The 18,549-nt window shown below is 38.8% G+C and overlaps 1 protein-coding gene across 1 annotated transcript in view; it reads right to left on the minus strand.

Annotated features, from left to right (window-relative positions):
• Positions 1-3,393: 3,393 nt before the first annotated feature.
• slc6a8 (solute carrier family 6 member 8) overlaps positions 3,394-18,549 on the minus strand; it is a 99,343-nt gene continuing 84,187 nt past the window's right edge. The window contains exons 11-13 of the mRNA XM_028583075.1: positions 9,140-9,240; positions 5,365-5,535; positions 3,394-4,320 (exon numbers count right to left, since the gene is read on the minus strand). Of these exons, the coding sequence (XP_028438876.1) occupies positions 4,186-4,320; positions 5,365-5,535; positions 9,140-9,240 (407 nt within the window). The 3' untranslated portion in view covers positions 3,394-4,185. The remainder of the gene's footprint in view (positions 4,321-5,364; positions 5,536-9,139; positions 9,241-18,549) is intronic.

The following is an 18,549-nucleotide window of genomic DNA, read 5'->3' on the forward strand; positions in this document are numbered from 1 at the left end:
TGTCTCGATTTGAGGCACCTTTTGTCTTAAAAAAATTGTTTCCAACATGCACAGCAGCGCGCAATAACAATAACACTTTAAGTCTTTCAGAGTTAACGAGATGCAATTGAATGCACCATTAGTTAACGAGGTGAACATGAAATCAGCTTGGAGTCCCGTCGGAGCTCACAGTCTTCACCTCCTTAAGCTAAATGTTGCCACACGGCGAATTCAGGGAAGCAAAAGAGGATTTTCCAGTTCTGCTGTTTCTCCGTCATCTCAGACTCCATTGTGTCCGTGTCTTTAGCTGCAAGCTACAAGCCGCTAAGCTACGCTGTGTCTGTTGTTTTTTGGGGCAAGTAGGCGGGGGTGGAGAGAGAAAAAATACTGGGGCAATCGCTGATCCTGCTTCTGATTTCAATAGTCGAAATTGAAAGCTCATTTCAATCGATTTTGATTTAAAATTGAAATCCTGACACCCTCTAGTGCTAACATATTAACAGTGGCCCAATTAAAGGTCCTGCTGGGAGTTCTGGGAACTCAGCAGTAAATCCTGACCCGTACTGGATGTCTTTAGGCTGAAATTAACATCTATATTCAAGTGTTTAGCCAATTGTTGCTGGATAACAAACATTTTCTATGAGGATCCAATTAAATTAAAGATTAAATTAAAGACCCAATCAGAAGATTTGAATTAAGTTCATCTTTGTTGTCCTTATTGATGCATTCTTTATGAAGCTACACATACAAAGTCATTGAGTTAACAACTTTTTAATCCAGGTAAAAAAAAAAAAAAAAAAACAGTTCTTGGGAGTTTTTTTTTTCGGCGAACGCGAGCGAGTAAAACCGCTGTTGAGGACGAGAGCGTGATGTCTGGGAGGACTCAGCGTTGACGATGAACCGATGAGACGAGGCAGAGAAGAAGAAAACGAGTTGAACAGGTTGATATTGGCAGCCTGGAGCGGCTGGTCCGGGATCAGCACCGCTCCGTTTGGCACTTAAGTCGCGTATAAACGCAGCCCGACCTTTGACCTTTGACCTTTGACCTTTGACCTGGCTCTCACGCACACAAGCCTGAACCCTCAGAAAGGTCCGATCCAGCGGGGGACTTCAGTTTCTCAGTTTGCGTCAAAATCGGACATTTGTGTTCACAGACTACTGGGACGAACGGAAACATGAGGAGCTCTTTCAGTTTAGCAATTAACAAAATAATGACAGAATCTGAACCTGGAGCAGCTGCTTAACCCTTGCGTTGTCCTCCCGGGCAGGGCCCGGCCCTAGACTTTTGGGGGCTCCCTAAGCATGATTTGGTATGGGGGACTATCCAAATTGTATCATGTTGCCACTGCACTTGGCACTAAACCAACTTGTGTATTGTAAATATTAGTTTTTAGGTCTTATAATGTACAAATACGCATTTAAAAGACTAATGTGAGACCTATTAGTTCTGTTATGAGCTCTATTGTGGGACATTTCAAGCTCTCTTGGGGGCCCTCTGGTAGCCCCGGGGCCCTAAGCAGCCGCTTAGTTCGCTTATGGGTCGGGCTGGCTCTGCTCCCGGGTGAAAACTTTATTTTTTTTCACGTTTCTTTAATATTTTATATATATATATATATATATATATATATATATATATATATGTATGTATATGTATAAACAACAGGAGGGTCAACTTTGCATTTTTTGCGACGTTTTTGAAAATTGTGAATTTTAGAAAATAATTTTGTCACTTTTTTCCAACTTTGGAACCAACCGTGTTGTTTTGTTGGGGCAATTTGGTTAAAAGAAACCATATTTTTTTGTGTAGTAAATTTGAAAAAAGGGTAGGGTAAAAAATCACAATTTCCTTCTTTAAATTGCTAGTTTTGATTGAGCAACGCTCCAAAGATATTCGGTTTGCCGTCACAGTTAAGGAGCTCGAACTATACGTCATGTTTAATGAACGTAATAAAAGTTTAGCCAATTAATCAATTGTCAAAATAGTTGCAGGTTATTTTTCTGACTACGTCAGTGGACTCTGAGTTGAGATTGTTTTTGTCAAACTATTTATTTATTTCGTTCGTTTGTTTGCATTCAGAGAAAACTGCAAAGTGGACTTGAGCTTAAAGCGTGAAGCTAGATTTTGTCAGAGGAAGCCCAGGAGTTGTGGTCGAAAGCTTCAGGAACAACAAGTACAGTAAGGACGCAAACAAAATCAAAAAATTGCCAGTGGGGGGGCGGGGGGGCAGTCTGTCTGTCTGTCTACAACTCTGTCAGAACAAACAGCCATTATGCACACGGCACATTAAAGTTTAGACTCCAGCACCAGTCCCTGTTGATGTTAATGTTGTTCGTATGTTGATGATGAAATAATGACTACGTTTACATGCGCATAATATTCCTGTTTTGGCTCTTATTCCCAAAAAAATACAATATTCTGACTAAGCTGTTTACATGGCGAATGAAAAGTGAATATTCCACTAATATAATAAGTCTTTGATAATGTTTAAAAGTAGCTGTAGTGTTTCTCCGTCTCTTCTTTCGGCCGTGCAACTTTCTACCCTGCAGCCTTGCAAGCTGTCGGCCGGTTTGGTTTGTGTAGAGTAACCATAGCAACACACAGAGCTGACCATAAGCCTAATATTCTGCCGTAAACTGTCAGAAACTGCAGTAAAAACCCAGATTGAGACGCAGATTCTGAATGCGTTGTATGCAGTGTCCAAAGAATGCTTTTAAAACCTAAATAATATCGGAATGTGTCCTAACCCTTGTGTTGTCTTACTGTCGACCATGAACTTGTTGTCCATCAAAAGTGAATTTGAATTTTTGGTGCTTTTACCAGCATTTTTGGCTCTTTTTTTAAAATGCTTTTGACACTTTTTAAAACGTTTTTGTCACTTTTTTCAATGTTTTATTTTTAAATTCATGGTCAATAAACCTCATTTAAATGACATTATACCTAATTCTTTAGTTAAAAAAGCAGAAATTATGAATGATTTTGACAAAAAGTCAGAGGATGTTGAGTGGATCATATGTCAAAGTTTGGTCACAATACTGTTTTAAAACCATTTAAATATGTTTATAAAATTGAATAAAACACCCAAAATTGATTAAAAGTAATCATTCCTTTTACGTGCAAAGAGGACATCCATGCATCCATGTTATTTTTCGGCATTATGGTTCAAAGAAACCCATATTTCTGATATGAAAAAGGGTCCAATTTGACCCAAGGACAACACAAGGGTTAAGTCTGAAAATGCTATATTGGGAAAAAGATCTTATTCTAAATATCCAAACAGATTATATGCTGTTTACAAAGCCTGCATCAAACTCAGAATGAAAGTGGAATAATAGTTTGCATGTAAACGTACTTAATGAGACTGTGTGTGTGTGTGTGTGTGTGTGTGTGTGTGTGTGTGTGTGTGTGTGTGTGTGTGTGTGTGTGTGTGTGTGTGTGTGTGTGTGTGTGTGTGTGTGTGTGTGTGTGTGTGTGTGTGTGTGTGTCTGTCCAACCCGCCCACCCAAAGACAAGATTGCATTAATACTCTTCATCCAACATGGAGAAAGCCATGGCAACGTTCAGCAGCGTTTTGAACGAAATCTGTCCAAACTTCTTCTTCTTCTTCTTCAGCTCCTCCAGGGTTTTGACATTTGTGAAAAAAAAATAATATTTACATTTTCTTTTTCTGTATTGAGAACCAGAGGAGTCGAAGCCCTTTTCCAGTTAAAGAACCGAGTGATCTGCTGGTTTTTAATCTCACATTTTTGTGTTTTTTTTTCTTTTTCTGGGTGAAAAAGTAGGCTTTTCATTTGTTGCTGCTGGGATTTATTAAATATAAAAACCGTCCTGGAGGAGCTGTTTAATTCTCTGAAACATCTCGGTAGCTTTGGTGATGTCTTGATGAGCTGAGGGGCTGATCCGTCACTCTTAGGTCCGGTACGGAGGTAAAACAGGGTTCAAAATTAACTTTTTGTCCACCAGCCAAACAGATAGTGAATGTTCAAATTTCACACAGTAGATTACCATTGTTTTTTTTTTGGGGGCAGTGAGTGAATCAAAGCTACCAGCCTCTTGCATATTTTGCCAGCATTTTGGCAAATGGTAAATGGTGCTAATTTTGAACCCTGGAGGGAAATCTGAAGTGTGGTGGTGAGGTGTTGCAGGGCATCTTGTCACAGGTGGGATGGATGGATGGAGATGGAGCATTGTGATTGGTGGAGTCCAGCCTACATGACGCTCTCAAAGATGATGACTTTGTTGTCGTCGGTGCCGGGCGACAGCGAGCTCAGGGACTTGATGTCGGGGGCCATGTACTCCAGGTGATGTGGCCCCCACACCGGACAGGTGAGGTGAGCCCAGCGCTGCAACACACAGTAAGGGTGTGAATCACAATGTGTATCACAATACCAAATTGTATTGATTTCTTTTTTGATTCTACGATACCGATCGATATCTTAAAGGTCCCAAGGCATGAAAATTTCACTTTATGAGGTTTTTTAACATTAATATGAGTTCCACTAAGGCCTATATAAAAGAGACTTCAGATACAGTATTAGGGGACCACTAAGGTCTATATAAAAGAGACTTCAGATACAGTATTAGGGGACCACTAAGGTCTATAAAAAAGAGACTTCAGATACAGTATTAGGGGACCACTAAGGTCTATATAAAAGAGACTTCAGATACAGTATTAGGGGACCACTAAGGTCTATATAAAAGAGACTTCAGATACAGTATTAGAGGACCACTAAGGTCTATGTTAAAAGAGACTTCAGATACAGTATTAGGGGACCACTAAGGTCTTTATAAAAGAGACTTCAGATACAGTATTAGGGGACCACTAAGGTCTATATAAAAGAGACTTCAGATACAGTATTAGGGGACCACTAAGGTCTATATAAAAGAGACTTCAGATACAGTATTAGGGGACCACTAAGGTCTATATAAAAGAGACTACAGATACAGTATTAGGGGACCACTAAGGTCTATATAAAAGAGACTTCAGATAAAGTATTAGGGGACCACTAAGGTCTATATAAAAGAGACTTCAGATACAGTATTAGGGGACCACTAAGGTCTATATAAAAGAGACTACAGATACAGTATTAGGGGACCACTAAGGTCTATATAAAAGAGACTTCAGATACAGTATTAGGGGACCACTAAGGTCTATATAAAAGAGACTTCAGATACAGTATTAGGGGACCATCTAGTGAGGAGATGTTTTTTTACAGTGTGTTTAGGGGACAGGCAGCTAGCAGATATTGAGGAGATGTTGGCTGTATGTGACGACAAATGTTGTAGCCTAAAAAACGCGTCACATCACTTAGAGCACCTTTAACCAGCCATGTGAATAGTTTTTCAAATGTTTGGTTTTGTTTCAGCGTGAGCGAGCGACTGCTGACCTCTTTGAAGGTTCCCTTGGCTCTGAAGAGTTTGTAAAGAAGGGTGACGGGGATGCAGAGCATGGAGGACAGAGCCAGACACCAGCCAATCACCTCGCCCCACCACGGGTACACATACACGTTGTTGTAGGTCAGCGGCTTGTAGTTCACCAGGTGGAACAGGAAGATGCCCTGCAGACGACAAGAGAGAGAGACACTGAGAATGAAACGCGACTGTTTTGGTAAGAAATAATGGCTGGAGATATGTAATTGTAATTGTCATTTATTTATTTGAAGAGAGACAGTGTGAACAAAAAACATTAATAGATGTCTTGTGCCAGGTTGTAGCAAATTGATTGTTTCCGCCTGTAGTCCCTGGGCAGGTAGATGGTGCAATAAAGTACAGACAAAGTATTTACAGTATACAATACAGATACACAAAGTGATAAAAAATCTACAGACATTATTGTCGCCCAATCCCACCCCATCTAGAGTTAAAACTCCCATAAACACACAGTAATTTAGCACATCAATTCACTGGTGGGAGCAAGTCTGCTTTGTTAACAACCAATGCTTTGCTAAGCGTGAGAATGAGTGCATTATTTTGTTGTGCGTTATGTCATTTGTCCAATATGTAGTCTATCGAAGTTAGGCATTGTCAGTGTATTGTGGAATTTGTGCGATATGTAGGCTACTGGGGTTGGGAAATATGTCAGCTGTGCAATATCGTACTGTGCAAGGGCTGTGCCACACTTATTGCGGAGAATACAGTCGACAGGGGTTGTTTAATGGGAAGTGCAATGGAAGGAGTAGTTAATGTGATTATTATATGTATATGGAAGCATGTTTGTGTTGCATGAGAGTATGTGTTGAGAGATATTTGTATTTGTTGTCTTTTTTGTATTTTGTGTTGTCTTTGTAACGCTGCAGAATGGACAGGGTCCAAAACTAATTTCCCTTCGGGGACAATAAAGTATATTTTCACATCAGAAACTCGGACTCACTGAACACCTATAAAAAACTGCTCAAAACTCATTTGTTTCAATTGGCCTATCCATAATTTACATTAATCACTCATCTTGTTTGTTTGTTTCTTTTGTTTGTAAAGCGTCTTTGAGTTCCATGTAAAGAGCTATATAAAACTTATGTATTATTATTATTATTATTATTATCTTATCTTATAAGTTAGTGCATGAAATTAGCTCTGTAGGAAGAGTATTCCACCGATTTATAGCCAGTTGGAGATATGTTTTACACAGACAAACAAAAACAGGATTATGTATCTATGTATGTGTAATTTATATGCCTCCGTGGCCAGAGGCAGCATGGTTTTGGGTTGTCCGTACATCCCGCTCTCTGGGGCGATCTTCAAATTTGACACAGACATCCACTCAAACTCAATGATCAGCTGATTAGATATTGGACATCAAAAAAATGAATCGCGATGCAATTTTTGGACAGTCTAGTACGTAATCTACACTTGATTTCAGTTATTTGACTTTAGACGTCTTCTTAGTTTAGTTGAATTATTTTAAGATATTTTTTTTATTATTAATATAATTTATTTAATGTCGGATTTGTTTAAGTTAATTTTTGTTAAGAGGACACATCTGTTGCTTTGCACAGTTTCTATAAATAAAGGAATGTTTTTCAGTCATTTGCCTGCAACTCATTCCGTCAACTTAAAATCGTGAATCATGAGTTGAGTGTATTGTTACCAGTAGCGGAGATAGCGTGGGTGCGGCCACCCCAGGGCCCCGTGCCAATCAGGGGCCCCTCAAACGCAGCCGATCTTGCGTCGCTTGGCGATGACGGGGTCCCTCGCCAAGTGACACATTGCAGATTATTAGCTGGAAGAAGCCAGTTACTGCATGATCTAACGTTGTGATAATGCAGCTCTTCTTATCAAACGTAACAATCACTTAACTCACGGTTACCATGGTAAACCAGCACAACATAATGACAATTACCAGGTGACCAAACACTACATTCAAAGCAGACACATTAAAGAAATTCATGAAGTTACATTTGTATTCCGAAGAAATGGCAAATTTATCAGCAAATTTTAACACAACTCTATTTACCGCCTTGCATCATGGGAATTGACCAGTCAATGAGCTACGCTATCTTTATTTTTTCACGTCATTATTTCGTTCTTTTTAAAATAACTTAGGTAGCAGAGGGCCCTGTGATGAAGCTCCGCCCCCACTGTACTGAGAGTCTTAGCATGTTTATGTTAATCACTGTCAAATCACTGACGTTGCCTCGGAAATTTAGGCTACACTTCATGTATTACCTGTAGGTCTAGGTAACATGTATTACCTACAGGTCTAGGTAACATGTATTACCTACAGGTCTAGATAACATGTATTACCTGTAGGTCTAGGTAACATGTATTACCTGTAGGTCTAGGTAACATGTATTACCTACAGGTCTAGGTAACATGTATTACCTACAGGTCTAGGTAACATGTATTACCTGCAGGTCTAGGTAACATGTATTACCTACAGGTCTAGGTAACATGTATTACCTACAGGTCTAGGTAACATGTATTACCTACAGGTCTAGATAACATGTATTACCTGTAGGTCTAGGTAACATGTATTACCTGCAGGTCTAGGTAACATGTATTACCTACAGGTCTAGGTAACATGTATTAGGTAACATGTATTACCTGTAGGTCTAGGTAACATGTATTACCTACAGGTCTAGGTAACATGTATTACCTGCAGGTCTAGGTAACATGTATTACCTGCAGGCCTAGGTAACATGTATTACCTGCAGACCTAGGTAACATGCATTACCTGCAGGTCTAGGTAACATGTATTACCTACAGGTCTAGGTAACATGTATTACCTGCAGGTCTAGGTAACATGTATTACCTACAGGTCTAGGTAACATGTATTACCTACAGGTCTAGGTAACATGTATTACCTGCAGGTCTAGGTAACATGTATTACCTGCAGGCCTAGGTAACATGTATTACCTGCAGACCTAGGTAACATGTATTACCTACAGGTCTAGGTAACATGTATTACCTACACAGACTGCCTTTTTCAGACTGCCTTTTTCACGGCAGACATGTTGACGTGTCATAGCAGGAAAACCACAGGTGTATTCAAACCCATTAATGATGGCTGCATTCCACTTAGGAGAGGTCCTGGTATTAAACCATTACTGATGGCTGCATTCCACTTAGGAGAGGTCCTGGTATTAAACCATTACTGATGGCTGCATTCCACTTAGGAGAGGTCCTGGTATTAAACCATTACTGATGGCTGCATTCCACTTAGGAGAGGTCCTGGTATTAAACCATTACTGATGGCTGCATTCCACTTAGGAGAGGTCCTGGTATTAAACCATTACTGATGGCTGCATTCCACTTAGGAGAGACCCTGGTATTAAACCATTAATGATGGCTGCATTCCACTTAGGAGAGGTCCTGGTATTAAACCATTAATGATGGCTGCATTCCACTTAGGAGAGGTCCTGGTATTGTTCATGCTGACTCACTGAAATATCTTACTGGGACACTTGATGGAATTGAGCCATCATTAAGGTTATCAGTTTCAGCTGTGCTTTTCCTACTATGACAAGTCAACATGTCTGCTGTGGAAAAGGTCCATTGCATCCCCATCATGTTACCAACAGTGAAATTGACTACTAAAATTGTAACCTTCTAGTCTACACTTGTTGGTATGAATGTATTAGTGTGTTGAAGAAGTTAGTACTTATTTTATTAATCATCAGTCATGTGTTTTTCTTTTCATACAGACCCAATGATGATCAGTCTTACCATGCAGACACATGGAGTTATAAAGGACCAGCACCACTTCATCCAGGGGAAAGGCCGGTAGCCAATCATACGAGCTACATCGTCCATGAAGCGGTCAGCACCTGAAATAAAACAGCTCAATCATCAACATCAACAAAACATGGATCTGAAGATCCTGCAGCAATATTAATACCAATAACATTAATGACCTCCACCTCTTCGGGTCATATTTGACCCGTTTTTAAAGTTTCTATATAAAAAATGTGGGTTTCTTTCAACAGAATTGTGCAAAAATTACACTGATGGTTCCACAGAAACGCTCCTAGAGTATAATTAGTGATCACTTCACCGCTTTCATTTAATTTGGGGTGTTTTATTCAATTTTATAGCATTTGCAGAGAAACAAATAGACTTGTTTGAAAACAGTATCCTGACAAAACTTTGACATAAACCAGTTTGGGATTCTCCCAACATATATGTTCCTCTGATCAGGGCCGGCCCTAGACTGGGGGCCCTAAGCAGGATTTGGTTTGGGGGGCTCTCCACATTGTAACATGTTGCTACTGCACTTGGTACTAAACCAACTTTTGTGTATTGTAAATATTAGTTTAAGCACTCATAATGTGCAATTACACATTTAAAGACTAATGTGAGACCTATTAGCAGCAACCCTATCTTTAAATAGACCGGCTCTCTTTATGAGCTCTATTGTGGGACATTTCAAGCTCTCTTGGGGGCCCTCTGGTAGCCATGGGGCCCTAAGCAGCCGCTTAGTTCGCTTATGCTTCGGGCCGGCTCTGCCTCTGGTTTAAAATATTAGTCAAAATAATGCATAATTTCAGGGTTTTTTAAAATAAAAATAGGTATTATGTATAATGTCATATGAATGAGGTTTATTGGTCATGAATTCCAAAAACAGGGGAGAACTAATAAGTTGGTGTTAGTGGTGAATCCGGTGGAAAAATATGGATGGAAAAAACAAAAACCTCGAAAAAAGTGACAAAAACTTAAAAAAAATGGTTACTTTTCTATTTTTACAAGGGTTTAACACATTTACAAATATATTTCTAATGAATTATTTTATGACATCCTGTGCTTTGATATTTATTTATTTAAAAACATGCTATGGTATACAATTACTTAATTATGGCATTTTTAAGACATATATAATATATACTGTTCAATACATATATATACTGTATATATATATATATATATATATATATAAAAAGTTTTATGAACTATATATATATATATATATATATATAGTTCATAAAACTTTTTTTTTTCATGTTCTGCCTGAAAACTTTAGATTAAGTTACTTTTATATGTTTAATGAGTATTTGATGACATCCTATAGTATGATTTTTATTTATATTTTACATTTTTTATGACATGTTCTGCTAAAAGCTTTAGATAAAATCACTAATATATTTTTATGACTTATTTTATGATCTGAAGAGTAGGGTTTGTGCCTTTGTTTAGGTTAAATGGGGTGATTACTTAGTTTTTGTTCATTACCTCATGTTGTGAATCTGTTATATTCCATTCTGTTATACCTCGTTTCATATAATTTATTTTATTTATTTATGTATCTGCCTGAACTTACCTCGAACCAATTCTCCCTTCCTCTGGTGCCCCTGTCCTATCTTTCTACTCTCACACCCTGTGTGAACGTGAATACTGTATATCCTTTGTTCTCTGAGATCTTGTAACTGCTTTCGGACTCAACTCACAAAAGTCGGGCCAGTAGACGATAGGATACGAACCACAAAATATTTTAGTATTTTAGTTTTATTTTAATTAATTTGACATTGTTTCATTTTGCTGTGCAAGTGACCAAAAAATACTGTTGTGTTTTCATTACCTTTTTTATTATTATGACACTGTTATGACATTTAAACAACTAATTTGTTTTTCAACATACTATACTATGACTTTTTATCAATTTTTCAACATACTATACTATGACTTTTTATCAATTTTTCAACATACTATACTATGACTTTTTGTGACTTTATTCGACATACTATACTATGATTTTTTATCACTTTATTCAACATACTATACTATGACTTTTTATCAATTTTTCAACATACTATACTATGACTTTTTGTGACTTTATTCGACATACTATACTATGACTTATTTCAACATACTATAATATCACTTTTTTATCACTTTTTTCGACATACTATACTATGACTTTTTATCACTTTATTCAACATACTATACTATGACTTTTTATCACTTTATTCAACATACTATACTATGACTTTTTATCACTTTTTTCAACATACTATACTATGACTTTTTATCACTTTATTCAACATACTATACTATGACTTTTTATCACTTTTTTTCAACATACTTTACTATGACTTTTTGTGACTTTATTCGACATACTTTACTAGGACTTTTATCAACATACTATAATATTACTTTTTGTGACTTTATTCGACATACTATGACTTTTAATCACTTTTTTGACATACTATAATATTACTTTTTTTGACATACTATACTATGACTTTTTATCACTTTTTTGACATACTATAATATTACTTTTTTTGACATACTATACTATGACTTTTTATCACTTTTTTCGACATACTATACAATGACGTTTTGTGACTTTATTCGACATACTATACTATGACTTTTTTCAACATACTATACTATGACTTTTTATCACTTTTTTCGACATACTATACTATGACTTTTTTCAACATTGTATACTATGACTTTTTATCACTTTTTTCAACATACTATACTATGACTTTTTTCAACATACTATACTATGACTTTTTATCACTTTTTTCAACATACTATACTATGACTTTTTTCAACATACTATACTATGACTTTTTTCAACATACTATACTATGACTTTTTGTGACTTTACTCAACATACTATACTATGACTTTTTTATCACTTTTTCAACATACTATACTATGACTTTTTTCGACATACTATACTATGACTTTTTTCGACATACTATAATGTGACTTTTTTCGACATACTATAATGTGACTTTTTTCGACATACTATACTATGGACTTTTTTTAATCACTTTTTTCCAACATACTATATTATGACTTTTTATCACTTTTTTGACATACTATAATATGACTTTTTTCGACACACTATACTATGACTTTCATGACTTTTTCTCAACATACTATATGTTAAGTGCCGTAGAGTTTTCTGTTTGTGTGTAACCCTCTCCAGTTGTGCTTTTGGTGACATCACTTCTCGTGAAGCGTTAAATAGCCGAGCCGAGCCAGTAAGAGTCGGTGAAACCAGTGTCGTGCCAGTGTGAGTCGAAGAGAGCTTCAGTGAACGCCAGATTCGAGCCAGTGGGAAAGAGATCCAGCGTGTACCAGACGGCTGTGTAGAAGCAGCATGTTGGTGCTTCGGATGCATTGTGAAATGTTATGGTTGTTGTTAACTTTTTGTGATATATTCGTCTTCCTGTTGAGGATATTGCTTTCAGCTGTTTGTGTTTAGTCTAACAATAAATTATCTTATTTATACTTCAACTGTTTTCACCTTCTCCTTGGTTTTTCCCCAGGTTTATTTAATTGTTAGTACTCCTAAACACAATAGGGACTTATTTTTTTTGACATACTATAATATGACTTTTTTTTCGACATACTATAATATGACTTTTTATCGACATACTATAATATGACATTTTTTTCGACATACTATAATATGACTTTTTCGACATACTATAATATGACTTTTTTTTTGACATACTATAATATGACTTTTTCGACATACTATAATATGACTTTTTTTTTGACATACTATAATATGACTTTTTTTCGACATACTATAATATGACTTTTTTTTTTGACATATTATAATATGACTTTTTTTTTTGACATACTATAATATGACAATTTTTTTTTTTCGACATACTATAATATATTTTTTTTTTGACATACTATAATACCTATTTTTTGACAATATGACTTTTTTTTCGACATACTATAATATGACTTTTTTTTCGACATACTATAATATGACTTTTTTTCGACATACTATAATATGACTTTTTTCGACATACTATAATATGAACCATCACCTTATCGTGGTGGAGAGGTTTGTGTGTCTCTGTGAACCTGAGGGCTGTGTTGTCTGGAGCTTTGTGCTCCTGGTAGGGTCTCCCAAGGCAAAGTGGTCTCAGGTGAGGGGCCAGACAAAGAATGGTTCAAAAACCCCAATGAAGAAGCAAGGTAGAGATGGAGTGACCCTGCCCGGAGGAAGCCCGGGGCCCCGTCTGGAGCCAGGCCCAGGCGGGCGGGCTCGTCGGCGGCGCCTGGTGGCGGGTTTGCCACGGAGCCCGGCCGGGCACAGCCCGAACAAGCTACGTGGCTCCCATCTCTCCAGCCCATGGGCCCACCACCTGTGGGAGGAACCGTTGGGGTCGGGTGCGATGCCACATGGGTGGCAGTGAAGGTCAGGGGCCTCGGCGGACCAGACCCGGGCGGCAGACGCTGGCTCTGGGGACGTGGAACGTCACCTCTCTGTGGGGGAAGGAGCCGGAACTGGTGCGGGAGGTGGGGCGCTACCGGTTAGATCTGGTGGGGCTTACCTCACGCACAGTCTCGGTTCTGGAACCATACTCCTGGATAGGGGTTGGACTCTTTTCTTCTCCGGAGTTGCCCAGGGTGTGAGGCGCCCGGGCGGGTGTGGGGATACTCACAAGCCCCGGCTGGCGCCCGCTGTGTTGGAGTTTACCCGGTGGGCGAGAGGGTCGCCTCCCACGCCTGCGGGTTGTGGGGGAAAACTCTGACTGTTGTTTGTGCATATGCACCAAACAGGAGTTCGGAGTATTCGGCCTTCTTGGAGACCTTGACTGGAGTCCTGCATGGGGCTCCAGTGGGGACTCCATTGTTCTGCTGGGGACTTCAACGCACACGTGGGCAATGATGGAGACACCTGGAGGCGTGATTGGGAGGAACGGCCTCCCTGATCTAAACCAGAGTGGTTGTTTGTTGTTGGACTTCTGTGCTAGTCATGGATTGTCTATAACGAACACCATGTTCGAACATAGGGATGCTCATAAGTGTACCTGGTACCAGAGCACCCTAGGCCGAAGGTCAATGATCGATTTCATAATCGTTTCATCTGATCTGAGGCCGTATGTTTTGGACACTCGGGTGAAGAGAGGGGCAGAGCTGTCAACCGATCACCATCTGGTGGTGAGTTGGGTCAGGGGTGGGGAAGACTCTGGACAGACCTGGTAAGCCCAAACGTGTAGTGCGGGTAAATTGGGAACGTCTGGAGGCCCCTGTCCGACAGACTTTCAACTCACACCTCCGGGCGGACTTTTTCGTGCATCCCTGTGGAGGCTGGGGGCATTGAACCCGAGTGGACAATGTTCAAAGTTTCCATTGCTGAAGCTGCGGCGAGGAGCTGTGGTCTTAGGATCTTAGGTGCCTCAAGGGGCGGTAACCCACGAACACCGTGGTGGACACCAGTGGTCAGGGAAGCCGTCCGACTGAAGAAGGAGTCCTTCCGGGATATGTTATCTCGGAGGACTCCGGAGGCAGTTGCAGGGTACCGAAGGGCCCGAAGGGCTGCAGCCTCTGCCGTGAAAGAGGCAAAGCAGCGGGTGTGGGAGAAGTTTGAGAAGACATGGAGAAGGACTTTCGGTCGGCACCAAAGTGTTTCTGGAAAACTGTTCGCCACCTCAGGAGGGAGCGGGGAACCATCCAAGCTGTGTACAGTAAGGATGGGACACTGTTGACCTCCACTGAGGAGGTAATAGGGCGGTGGAGGGAGCACTTTGAGGAACTCCTGAATCCGACTAATCGCCCTCTATGTTAGAGGCAGAGCTGGAGGATAGCGGGGGATTGTCGTCGATTTCCCAGGCGGAAGTCACTGATGTAGTCAAACAACTACACAGTGGCAAAGCCCCGGGATTGATGAGATCCGTCCAGAAATGCTCAAGGCTCTGGGTGTGGAGGGGTTGTCCTGGTTGACACGCCTCTTCAACATTGCGTGGAAGTCTGGGACGGTGCCAAAGGAGTGGCAGACTGGGGTGGTGGTTCCTCTTTTTAAAAAGGGGGACCAGAGGGGTGTGCCAATTATAGGGGTATCACACTTCTCAGCCTCCCTGGTAAAGTCTATTCCAAGGTGCTGGAAAGGAGGGTTCGGCCGATAGTCGAACCTCGGGTTGAGGAGGAACAATGCGGATTCCGTCCTGGTCGTGGAACAACGGACCAGCTCTTCACTCTCGCAAGGATCCTGGAGGGAGCCTGGGAGTATGCCCAACCGGTCTACATGTGTTTTGTGGATTTGGAGAAGGCGTATGACCCGGGTCCCCGGGAGATACTGTGGGAGGTGCTGCGGGAGTATGGGGTGAGGGGGTCTCTACTCAGGGCCATCCAATCTCTGTATGACCAAAGTGAGAGCTGTGTCCGGGTTCTCGGTAGTAAGTCGGACTCGTTTCAGGTGAGGGTTGGCCTCCGCCAGGGCTGCGCTTTGTCACCAATCCTGTTTGTAATATTTATGGACAGGATATCGAGGCGTAGTCGGGGTGGGGAGGGGTTGCAGTTTGGTGGGCTGGGGATCTCATCGCTGCTCTTTGCAGATGATGTGGTCCTGATGGCATCATCGGCCTGCGACCTTCAGCACTCACTGGATCGGTTCGCAACCGAGTGTGAAGCGGTTGGGATGAGGATCAGCACCTCTAAATCGGAGGCCATGGTTCTCAGCAGGAAACCGATGGAATGCCTTCTCCAGGTAGGGAATGAGTCCTTACCCCAAGTGAAGGAGTTCAAGTACCTTGGGGTTTTGTTCGCGAGTGAGGGGACAATGGAGCGGGAGATTGGTCGGAGAATAGGCGCAGCGGGTGCGGTATTGCATTCAATCTATCGCACCGTTGCCAGGACGAAAAGAGAGCTGAGCCAGAAGGCAAAGCTCTCGATCTACCGGTCAGTTTTCGTTCCTACCCTCACCTATGGTCATGAAGGCTGGGTCATGACCGAAAGAACGAGATCCAGGGTACAAGCGGCGAAATGGGTTTCCTCAGGAGGGTGGCTGGCGTCTCCCTTAGAGATAGGGTGAGAAGCTCAGTCATCCGTGAGGAGCTCGGGAGAGAGCCGCTGCTCCTTTGCGTCGAAAGGAGCCAGTTGAGGTGGTTCGGGCATCTGGTAAGGATGCCCCCTGGGCGCCTCCCTAGGGAGGTGTTCCAGGCACGTCCAGCTGGGAGGAGGCCTCGGGGAAGACCCAGGACTAGGTGGAGGGATTATATCTCCAACCTGGCCTGGGAACGCCTCGGGATCCCCCAGTCGGAGCTGGTTAATGTTGCTCGGGAAAGGGAAGTTTGGGGTCCCCTGCTGGAGCTGCTCCCCCCGCGACCCGACACCGGATAAGCGGACGAAGATGGATGGATGGATGGATGGACTTTTTTTCGACATACTATAATATGACTTTTTTCGACATACTATAATATGACTTTTTTTCGACATACTATAATATGACTTTTTTTCGACATACTATAATATGACTTTTATTTTGACATACTATAATATGACTTTTTTTCGACATACTATAATATGACTTTTTTTCGACATACTATAATGATTTTTTTTTGACATACTATAATACCACTTTTTTTGACAATATGACTTTTTTTCGACATACTATAATATGACTTTTTTTTGACATACTATAATATGACTTTTTTTCGACATACTATAATATGACTTTTTGTTTGACATACTATAATATGACTTTTTTTTGACATACTATAATATGACTTTTTTTTGACATATTATAAAATGACTTTTTTCGACATACTATAATATGACTTTTTTTTTTTGACTATAATATGACTTTTTTTTCGACATACTATAATATGACTTTTTCGACATACTATAATATGACTTTTTTTCGACATACTATAATATGACTTTTTTCGACATACTATAATATGACTTTTTCGACATACTATAATATGACTTTTTTTTCGACATACTATAATATGACTTTTTTTTCGACATACTATAATATGACTTTTTATCGACATACTATAATATGACTTTTTTTTTGACATACTATAATATGACTTTCGACATACTATAATATGACTTTTTTTTGACATACTATAATATGACTTTTTATCGACATACTATAATATGACTTTTTTTTTGACATACTATAATATGACTTTTATTCGACATACTATAATATTACTTTTTTTCGACATACTATAATATGATTTTTTTTTGACATACTATAATACCACTTTTTTTGACAATATGACTTTTTTTCGACATACTATAATATGACTTTTTTTCGACATACTATAATATGACTTTTTTTCGACATACTATAATATGACTTTTTTCGACATACTATAATATGACTTTTTTTTTGACATACTATAATATGACTTTTTTCGACATACTATAATATGACTTTTTCGACATACTATAATATGACTTTTTTTTCGACATACTATAATATGACTTTTTTTCGACATACTATAATATGACTTATTTTGACATACTATAATATGACTTTTTTTCGACATACTATAATATGACTTTTTTTCGACATACTATAATATGATTTTTTTTTGACATACTATAATACCACTTTTTTTGACAATATGATATTTTTTTCGACATACTATAATATGACTTTTTTCGACATACTATAATATGACTTTTTTTCGACATACTATAATATGACTTTTTATCGACATACTATAATATGACTTTTTTTTGACATATTATAAAATGACTTTTTTCGACATACTATAATATGACTTTTTTTTTGACATACTATAATATGACTTTTTTTCGACATACTATAATATGACTTTTTTTTGACATACTATAATATGATTTTTTTTTTGACATACTATAATATGACTTTTTTCGACATACTATAATATGACTTTTTATGACATACTATAATATGATTTTTTTTTTTCGACATACTATAATATGACTTTTTTCGACATACTATAATATGACTTTTTTTCGACATACTATAATATGACTTTTTTTCGACATACTATAATATGACTTTTTTCGACATACTATAATATGACTTTTTTTCGACATACTATAATATGACTTTTTTCGACATACTATAATATGACTTTTTTCGACATACTATAATATGACTTTTTTTCGACATACTATAATATGACTTTTTTCGACATACTATAATATGACTTTTTCGACATACTATAATATGACTTTTTTTCGACATACTATAATATGACTTTTTTCGACATACTATAATATGACTTTTTTCGACATACTATAATATGACTTTTTTCGACATACTATAATATGACTTTTTTTCGACATACTATAATATGACTTTTATTTTGACATACTATAATATGACTTTTTTTCGACATACTATAATATGATTTTTTTTTGACATACTATAA

The sequence above is a fragment of the Perca flavescens genome, chromosome 7 (assembly GCF_004354835.1).
Source record: "Perca flavescens isolate YP-PL-M2 chromosome 7, PFLA_1.0, whole genome shotgun sequence".
NCBI lineage: Eukaryota > Metazoa > Chordata > Actinopteri > Perciformes > Percidae > Perca > Perca flavescens.